At 43.4% G+C, this 10,494-nt stretch overlaps 1 protein-coding gene across 1 annotated transcript in view; it reads right to left on the bottom strand.

The window, feature by feature from the left end:
• Positions 1–8,255: 8,255 nt before the first annotated feature.
• LOC108789985 (P43 5S RNA-binding protein-like) overlaps positions 8,256–10,494 on the bottom strand; it is a 16,237-nt gene continuing 13,998 nt past the window's right edge. The window contains exons 7-9 of the mRNA XM_018560152.1: positions 10,177–10,406; positions 10,043–10,096; positions 8,256–8,498 (exon numbers count right to left, since the gene is read on the bottom strand). Coding sequence (XP_018415654.1) covers positions 8,256–8,498; positions 10,043–10,096; positions 10,177–10,406 — 527 coding nt within the window. The remainder of the gene's footprint in view (positions 8,499–10,042; positions 10,097–10,176; positions 10,407–10,494) is intronic.

Genomic DNA, 10,494 nt, shown 5'->3' with positions numbered 1-10,494 from the left:
ACAGGAAGTAAGATAAAATCTAGCCTGTAATTACAAAGGCCACTTAGGTGGGCAGCGGATCCCGGGAATCAAGGTGAGGGGTCAGGGGGGAGGGAAAACGAACGAGCACATATAGGCGATCGGCGGGCTATGGACCCGCTGATCGCCTATATGTGAAACACCCGGTAACGGGTGTGTGCATTGATCGGGTCTTTTCTGCCCGTGCGTGCCCGCTAGGGCCGTTTTTTTACTACGGGTGGACGGCAAGAGGTTAAAGCTTATTTGCTGCTTATTAAGTATATGTATTAAGTATATGTATATAAATATTTTAATGTCCATAGCCTGGCCACAGTTCTGCTTTAAAGTGACTCTAAACTCAGGAATTAAATCTTAAAAATAGATTCAAGTACCCTAACTATTAAGAGTACTGTACTTTGTGTATCACTCGGCTGTAGATCCTCAAATCATCTCTGAATTGGTGCTGACACTGTCCTTCCTTCTGGAGGGTGGCTACTTTTGTTCCCCATGGTCCCTGTGTGTGTTGTAATGTAGCCACCGTTCCAAGATCACTCCCGTGATGGACTACAGTCTCACATTTAGTCTACTAATTTGTATTGAGATTGTAGCCCATTATGGTAATGAACTTGGAGTGGTGTCTACTTTACAACACACACACAGGCAGGGATCCCAACCTGAAATAAGTCATTTCAGGGAGGTGCCCTTCTTATTTCAGGGAGGTGCCCTCTGTCAACCCCCCCTCCTCTCCGCAGGGGAGGGAACAACAAGGTAGAGAGCACCCCCTGAAATGATGGCAAATAGCAAAGAAGCTAATGCTTCCTTTGCTATCTGCTCTTTTTTTTTGTGTTTTGACAGCTGCTGCCGTCAGGAAAAAAAAAACGGCAAAGGAACTAATAGCTAGATTGCTATTGGCTATTTCAATGTGCAATAGCAGATTAGCTATTGCACCCGCCCTCTGCTGCTGTCAGTCAGCAGAGGTGGACCTGATGGAGAACTTGAGGTCCACCTCTGCTGATTGACAGCAGCAGTGGGCGGGTGCAATAGCTAATCTGCTATAGGCTATTGCACAATGAAATAGCCAATAGCAATCTAGTTATTAGTTCCCATGGCGTTTTTGTCTTTTTCTGACTGACGGCGGCCAGCGGCCCCGATGTCAGAAAAACGAAACAAAAAAACAGACAGCACGGAAAGGTTTACTCTGCTAGATCGAGCAGAGTAAACCTTTCCGGGAGAAAATGTTTCTCTCCCGGGTGTCTGGGAGCCGCTATCTAATAGCGGGAGACTCCTGGAACATCCAGGAGAGTTGAGATATCTGCACAGGGACCATAGGGAACAAAAGTAGCCACCCTCCAGAAGGAAGGACAGTGTCGATATGAATTCCAGAATGATTTGAGGATCTACAGCTGAGTGAAGCACAAATAAGGTTTTTGAATGTATTTTTAAGATTTAATTCCTGAGTTCTGTGTCACTTTAAGGGCCTATTCATACCATATGAGTTATGCGTATGGAAAAAGCAGCCAGCACAGCCCAAAGGCAAGACAGGGCAATTTGCACTGACTTTACTGTACGTCGCTGGCCTGTACCCTAGGGTTGCCACCGGACAGCCCAGGTTTTGAATGCTGTGTCCAGGTTTCATGGCAGCTGAGACCTGGACACATGATATCAGGCAGACAGGTGCAACCAATATTAAGATAGGGGCTACTGGCACCCCACTGAAAATAGTTGTTTCTATTACACAGAGAGAATTTACAGGGTAATTCACGAAAGGGTGAAGAGTTTGGAGAAGGCAGGAGAAATGAACAATCTAGGACAACATAGCTGATTTGGAGAAATTCTCTAATTCAGCTCACTTTCCAGTTCAGCTGTTTTGGCCTAGAATGTTCTCTTCTCCCTCCTTCTCCAAACTCTTCACCCTTTCGTGAATTACCCTGTTAATCTGCCATCAGGACGAGAGGAGAAAGTGGCCTCAAGATTTGTTCATGAGAACACGGAAACTTTCAAAGTCTGTTATTAGACTGGCCAATGTATGCTGAGGACATGTGTGCACTAATTTGGTATCTCCAAAAATATTAATTGCTGGAAGAAATGCACATTTACACTTGTCCCTTTTATTTAGCTTTGCTCTGATCAAACATTGAAATGAGGCAGAATCAACATCTGAAACAATACAGCTGACATAGCCAATCTTGACAGCTGACCTTTAAAGCGTATCTAAAACCAAAACCAATTATTTAGTATATTGGAGCTTACCATTCCTGAAATGTGGCAGCTGCATTAGTTTCCTTTTTTTAAGGCTTTTTTACTTAATCCTGCCAGTAACAGACTTTCCTTCCAAAGTTGTCAACAGTCACTCATCCTACTGTATCTACGGGGGAGCAGTAGTGTTACTAGGGTTGGGATCATCAACATCGCTAGTTCGTGTGTTCGCCGAACACACAAAGTATCAGGGCTTCGGCGGGATATTCGCCCGCTGAGCGCCCCATAAGGCAATGCGCCATCTGAAGCCCTGATTGTCTAAAGCCTTGCACCTGACCACAAATCAGGTGCAAGACTTTGCCCAATCAGGGCACAGAGAACTAAGAGCCATGATTGGGCAAAGTCATGATGATTCTGCTCAATCATGGCTCACCTGTTACAATTGAAAAAAGTTGGGCGGAGCTAGCTGTCGCTGCTAGCTTCGCCCAATTGTTTATAAGTTGCCGGCATCTGTCAAAATGCCATTCTGCAGCAGGTGTTCGTCGCAGCGGTGGGACGACGGTCATTGTTTTTTACATTTTTTTTATTGTTTTATTTTTTATTTTGTAGAGTCGTTGTCGTCGTGGACAACGCTGGATGTTTTGATTGACCCTGGATTACATTGGTAGATTAATTTTTTGTTTTATAAAGCACTTGTCAAAAATCCTTTGTTGTGGTGTTTTTTTCAAATAAAGGATTTTTGATTAAAGTCTGGTGTTTTTATTTAACCCTTTCGTGAATGGGTAGGGGTACAAGTACCCCTTACTCATTCACATGAGGGGCCCGCATCTGCGTGCCCCTTTATTAAAGGGGTACCCTGATGTGAATAAGCGTCATGCCCGCACCCCCACAACCAACGCCCCAGGGCTTGTGGAGAACAGGCCCCTGTCCCCATCGGCACAGGGACAAGGTGCTTTTCCAGGGGCTACCCTGGAAAAGCACCACCCCAGTGCCGAGGGCATGTGGCCTGGTATCGCAGGGAGGGGCGCTTCCCCTTAAGGGCCTGGTATGACTTTAAAGGAGAACTATGGGGTTAAGTCTTTTCCCCATAGTTCTCCTTAGGGTAACGGGAAGACACAAACTAGCGTCCTCCCGTCACCCTAGGCTCAGTATACCGTCAGCTGTTGCTCGCGGTATACTGAGACGCCGCAGTATACCGCGAGCAGCTGTTCCCTCACCTCCCGATCTACTGAGCCGACCTGTGACAGTCTCATTATCACAGGTCGGCTAGAACTATGAGGTGAGTGGAAATCACTCGCCTCATAGTTCTCGTTTAAGGGGAAATCCACACACTTGTTTTGTTTTGTTTTTTATATGGGGTCCCTCCAAAAACTCCTACCAGACCTAAAGGGTCTGGTATTGTTTGGGAGGTGGAACCGAACACTTTAAAAAAAAGTAATTTTTTTTCTTCAGAAATGTCAGTTTTGCTGCAGCAGGTTCTGTACATTGTACAAATTTGCCACTTTACAGGCAGTTTAAGGGGTCCCCCCAAGAACCATAGTTAAAGGAATTTTTAATTTTTATCCTTTAAGTGATGTTAAAATCCCTGCTCCTTTAAAAACTGTATTTTTTTTAAAAAAGAAAGAGAAAAAAAAAAAGATTTTCATTGATAAACTTCCCCCAGGGCAGTACCCGGATCCCCATACACTTTTTAAGGCCAATTGCATATAAGGCTTCAAAATAGGGACATTTGATTTTCAAAGTTCTACCCCCTTAGACTTGCATTGAGTTCAAGTTCGAACTTTTCCCATGTTCTAAAGTTTGAATTTGAACCAAACATGGGGGTGTTCGGCTCATCACTAATGCTGTGTCCAGGTTTCATGGCAGCTGAGACCTGGACACATGATATCAGGCAGACAGGTGCAACCAATATTAAGATAGGGGCTACTGGCACCCAGAGGCTGCTTTAGACTACAAACACCTCCCCTTTTGCTCATCTCCATTACATGGGGGCATGTAGATTACAGAATATATCTTGTAAAATTGATTTGTTTGAGATTTCAGTTCAGTATAAAGAAAGTTACAAGGATAATGGATTTTTAGCAACAATCATTCTTTCTTACTTGCAGAAAATGTACTGTAATGAAAAAAGAAAACTGATGGTGCCACTACATGTTAGGACCGGTAAGCTGCAATATATTACATTTTTGTTCTTGGGTTTTGATATAGTTTAAGCTAAGTGACATGTGGTTATTCACAATATAATAGCGCCACCTAGAGTATTGCAGGCAGAAGGCATCTCTATTTGAAGTGACTGAAATTGAGTTTATTTATTTAGGATCTAAATAAGATCTCAGTGAAACACACCACCAAAAATACACTAAAATGATTTTTAGTGCACACCAGCACAATATAATTGCCATTTATTTTTTATATAAAAGATGGGGTTACGTCGAGTAAATAGATACCATGACAAGCCTTAAAAATGCACACACTCGGGGGCGTGGCCGAGCATGGCGGGCTAAGGACGTGCTGAACGGAGCGCTGCGACCCCAGGGCTCGTTTTAAGGGACTCTCTCACTACCTCTCCTCTCCCGGCGGTGGATGTCAGCACGGCTGCCTCCCTCTACAGCTCCGGAATCCGCCGGTACCCGGGACATTGCCTCGTTTTTGGGGGGGGCGCGCCTTGAAACCCTTCACTGTGGGCTCTCCCCATGCAGTGTTTCCCCCTAGTGAGGTGACTCCTTACCCCCTGACCCTTCCGTGTCCCCTGCTTTTTCTCCCCTTCCATCCTTCGTTACTATTTTTCTACCTGTATATTCCCCCTATGTCTCTACGTTTATGATACACTTTAGGCGTGATTATGGGACTTTATATTTAGTGACATTCTCAGGATTTCAGTGAGCTGGTATAGGCCAATCTACCCTACTATTGATGTCAGCATTATTAAGGCCTCCACTGTGGAGGCGACATGGCTGGAAGGCATAGGACAATAATGCTACTGTCCGGCCACTCACTGATTAGACAGAATAGAAGGTGTAGGTTTTACCCCGAATATACCATTGCCATATCACACGCTGTGTATCATGTAATCCTATACAAATTCATGATGTTACGGGCTATTATCCGCCTTGGATACTAGGCTCTGTGTATGTATATATGTCTGTTTGTAAAAACCTTTAATAAACACTTATTGGATTAAAAATGCACACACTCATGCTAATCAGTTTAAGGTTTACAGTGAATTATTGCCCCTATGCATAGCATTGGCAGTGAACCCCCAATCTCTCCCCTGTCCTCCACTGCAGACAGTCAAGCGCAAGATTGTGTTTGATCGTCTTTTCACCCGGCATTTCATTGTCTGACAGCTCTGAAGCTGTTGCCTAAAATAATTAAAGCATAAATGTTAATGGAAATTCACATTTAATATTTTTGCTTGTATTTCCTCAAATCCATTTTACTTTCCTCCATTTTAACTGGAGCTCCCCATTTCCACCTCTACGTGATTATCATGTGGCTTAAACCTCAATTGTGGGACAGAATTTTTGCACTGTGTAAAATGCCTAGCTCAAGGAAGCTCAGGCTATGGAGGATGAATCAAATACTTGTCATGTGACAAACAATTCTTCATTTTCTGTGTTGTCTCTCTCATATTAAAGTCCCCCTGGGCATTTTAACAGTATATACACCACATTTGATCATTAAGAAGTATAATATCTTTTAATATTCAATATTCTCCCAGTGTGATTAAACATTTTCCCTTTTATCATACTTGAGCAATGTACAGTACATTGAACCGTTCTGTTCGGGACCTAGAAAAGTGAGTGGACAGGTAATCAACAGGATAAAATCAGCTCAAAAATTGTATCAAATACGTCTACCCCTTCTAAATGAAGAATGTAAAACAGACAGCGCCTTCTCCTCGTATAATACAATTTCATTGAATCAAGTATTAATAGGGTCATAAAATACTATTCACATGATAACAATCGAAATTAGTTCTCCCTGGACTCAACACAGCGAGTCCAGGGAGACCGACTAGCTGATGCGTTTCGGGGGGGAATATAGATACCACCTTCCTCAGAGCTAGCTCTGGACTCGCCATGCAACTTAGAGAACTATGGGGTCAGTGTTTTCCCCCATAGTTCTCCTTGGGGTAACAGGAGGACACAAACTAGCGTCCTCCCGTCACCCTAAGCTCAGTATACCGCGAGCTACAGCTCGCAGTATACTGAGACGCCGCACCTGGAGCGGATCCCGACTTAGATTACGGGATCCGCCCAGCTGCGTGAGTGACAGCTGGCTCTGCCTATCTAGAGGCAGAGCCAGCTGTACCCGCCCCCTCCCCCGTCCGTTCCGCCAGTCAGCGCTGGCAGATCAGAGCGGGGAAGAGGGGAATCCAGCCCCTCCCCCTGTCACGGCAGAGAGCCGTGACAGGATCGAGAGGTGAGGGAACCCGGTATCTGTTCGCTCACCTCCCGATCTACTAAGTCGACAGTCTCATTGTCACAGGTCGGCTTAGAACTATGACGTGAGTGGAAATCACTCATGTCATAGTTCTCCTTAATGTTCATTTCGATTGTTATCATGTGAGTGGTATTTTATAGAGGTACACCGAAATGGAAAGTTCAAAACCAAAAAGGTTTATTTTAAATTTATTTTTTATAAACTTTTAAATTTTTTTATATTTATTTTTTCAGTTATTAAAGATTTCTATTTTTTTCTTTAAGGAGCTTTGGGGAAATATTAGGGGTCTAAAACAGATCGCTGATATTTCCCTTTTAAAATAGAAAAAGAGATTGTGTCCTCAATCTCTTTCTCTGCAGCCCGTTATAAATGAACAGGAATCCTCTATACTGAGTGTTCCTGTTCATTCATAACACGAGGACAGAGTGTGTTTACTATTATCACAACTATGAATGAACAGGAGGGCATTCATTCATGAGGATATAGTAAAACACACTCTGTCCTCAATTATGTACAAACACTCAGCGATCACTGAGTGTTTGCATTGGCTCTCCTTTCTGACACGCTGTCACAGGAGGCTGAGCAAGCGGTGCAGGGAGGAGAGCTCAGCCTCCTGTGACCGCACGTGCTGTCTCTGCCGGACTGTGACAGGTCACTGCACAGTGTGATGTGGTTGTACCACATCGTGGTTGGCTTCACTGAAAAAAAAAATACAAAAAAAAAGGGAGCACTCTGATGGGGGACACCCAATAGAAGGGGGCATCCTGATGGGGACAAGCAATGTAAGGAGGCATGCTGATACCCCATTATAATAGTTGTCCCCATCAGAGTGCCCCCTTATTTTTAATGCACTCAAATGGCAGCAATATAAGGGGGCACTCTAAAGAGGACAACTAATAAGTAATTGTCCCCATCAGAGTGCCCCCTTAGACTGGTTGTCCCTAGATTGCCTGTTTAAAATGTTTGGCTTGTGTAAGGGTGTCCATTTTGCTTAAATATGCATTTAAAACTCCTCTTCTCTACCCCATCTCAGAATGTTGGTAGAAAAGCTTTTAGCAGAGAGAATGTTAACTTACACAGCTAACCAAGTTGCATAAACCCAGGCTATAGAAAAATAAGGTACTCACACATAGAATAAATAAAATTTATTGTCGTCTTGACATTACCACACTGGCATTCTGACAGGTCTACCTTTGGCAAAAAGTAACTACAATACTTTATATAGTAACAAACTTTCACAAACAAAATCCCACACAAAATGTAAAAAAAAAAAGCCATTTGCTATAAGATTATCAGGTTAAGCACATACACAGGCTCCCTGAAGGGAAAATAAATAAATCTCTGGCATGAAAATTGTTACGGCCAGTTTCATTTCCTGGCCTGCATTTTGTTAATCAAAAGGAGATCTGCAGGGATCTACTGTCAGTCTCCATATTTTAGAATGAAATCATAAGCGGACCTCATTTGTCAAATATTACTGCCGACAAAAGCCAAGCAGGTGTGGTCTTCACAATAAGAAATTAGAAAATCTGGCATCTCTGGATAGCATGTTGTAGACAATTGGAGTAATTTGTTTAGTAGCAAATGAGGTCCAGCATTTGAGACTTTTTTGACCTTTAGGCCGTTTTCTCAGGACGGACAGGAAAACGCTGGAAGAGGTTGCTGAGGTTAACTTCTGGATCCGCAGGATCTCTTAACAGCCGTTCATTGAAGAGGATAGAAAGGTTACTCTCCAGAAGAGTTTTACTTCGGAAACAAAGTTTCTGATTAAACAGACGACTCAGGTCTTGCTCCACTACAGGCAGTTGGCAAAGGGCTCTTCTGAAGTGCTTCTTTGATGGTTTTAAGTTGAATTTGAGCTGTGGGTAAAATTATATTGTAAGATAGAGACCACAAATTGTATACTTGCCAGTTTCTAAATTGAGGGCCAAGTTATAATTGCAACATCCATATAGGCAGCCCACACACGGCTATAAGCAGGTAACTCAATATCTATGTTTCTATTTATTTCTGGGGCAGACAGACAGTTGAGCAGATTTAATCCCACCCTTACAGCCTTCCTCTCAGTATGGTGCCAATCCAAATCACTTATCAGGAGCAGTGAAGGATGCAAATACGGTGTCAGTCCCTTCTGGCAAATGTGCCATTTACAGTTAATTAGCCAGTGGAGGGGGTAGATGTCACTATGAAGAGAAAGGGGGAAGACGGAAAATATGAATAATACTATGGATAGGGGTAGAAAGGGGTAGACAGAGGAGAGGAAGGAGAGGAGGAGTGGAACTATGAAGATTAGTATTTCTATGGATAGGAGATGCAGTAACGCTATGTAAAAGGAGGAAAAAAGGATCAGATAGAGGAGATGGGCAATACTATAGACAAAAGTGGAGATGAGAGATGCTATTGAGGGGTGATGGCAAATGAGCGGCACTGTAGAGACGATGTAGTGGCAGTTGAGAAGTTCAAGCAGATACAGCTGGCACTACTTCTTCGGGCGGGGGAAATAAAATAGCAGACTTGAAATCTTTTTTTTTCTGATATGGTCTAAATATAGATCGATATATATTTATTATACACACTCATGTTTCTGGATCATAACTTTAAGCCTCCATCTCATGTCTTCATGGTATACCTTTCCAAATTAAGTTCCTACTTCACTGTTCCAATTTGTTTAGGTGTTATTTGTAGCCTTGATGAAGTGTGATTGGTCTAGCCTACAAACACTGCAGCCATCCTTTTTACAATAGGACATGAGAAAAAGAACTGGATCATCAACCATAAACTTTAGGCTCTCTTGACTTTACAAAACTTACTTCAGTTTTAAAAGGCTCTACTGTGGTTCTCACTAGGCATGGGTTCGATGTTGTTTTGACGATTCCTTGGAGAACTATGAGGTGAGTGATTTTTACTCAGCCTCATAGTTCTAGCCGACCTGGGACAATTAAACTATCACAGGTCGGCTCATTAGCCAACCTGTCGGTATGAGCGAACACATACAGGCGCTGGCTCACTTCTCCATCCTGTCACTTCAGAGAGCCGTTACAGGGGAGGGACTGGATTCCCCCCTCCCCTGTCCGATTCTCCAGCGCTGACTGGCGGAACGGACGGGGAAGGGGCTCTAGATAGGCAGAGCCAGCTGTCACTCACGCAGCTGGGTGGATCCAGACATAATTGTCGGGATCCGTTTCAGCTGTGGCGTCTCAGTATACCGCAAGCTGTAGCTCGCGGTATACTGAGCTTTGGGTGACGGGAGGACGCTAGTTTGTGTCCTCCCGTTACCCTTAGGAGAACTATGGGGAAAAGCCCTAACCACATAGTTCTCTATTAAAATAAACCTACCTATTAAAATAAACCTACCATTTAGAACAGCAACAACATCCCCCAAACATATTAGTCTTATTCCTACCTTCATTTTCTTCTTGTTGGGATCATGAACCACAAGATGTCTAAGCAGACTTTCCTAAAAGAAAAGAATAATTTGTTACCAGAGTCCAGCTCCCCAGCTATCAACAAAGAAGCAAATCTTTGCCCCATACATACCCTCATTGCAAAGGTGCGATTACAGCCAGCATGGTAACAATGGTAGGGCTGCAAGCAAAGGTGCTCTTTTCTTACATGATGAGTCAGGTTGAAGACTGTAGTGAATGTCAGTTTACAGTCTTCTCTGGGACAGGTCAAGGTGACTTTCTTGTCCAGATGGGTCACTTTGTGTCTCCGTAGAGCAGCCTCTTTTGTAAAGGACTTCTTACACTTTGGACATAGAAGATCCACTAAAGGATATAGAATTTGAAGTTTAGAAAATATATAGATTCTATGGAGGATAAAAAAAGAAGAAGTCCCCCCCCCCCCCCTTTACAA

Source organism: Nanorana parkeri, unplaced genomic scaffold (genome assembly GCF_000935625.1).
Source record: "Nanorana parkeri isolate BGI_ZX_2015 unplaced genomic scaffold, ASM93562v1 scaffold435, whole genome shotgun sequence".
Lineage (NCBI taxonomy): Eukaryota > Metazoa > Chordata > Amphibia > Anura > Dicroglossidae > Nanorana > Nanorana parkeri.
Note: the sequence above shows the minus strand (reverse complement) of the source record. Positions and strands in the feature narration are given on the sequence as shown.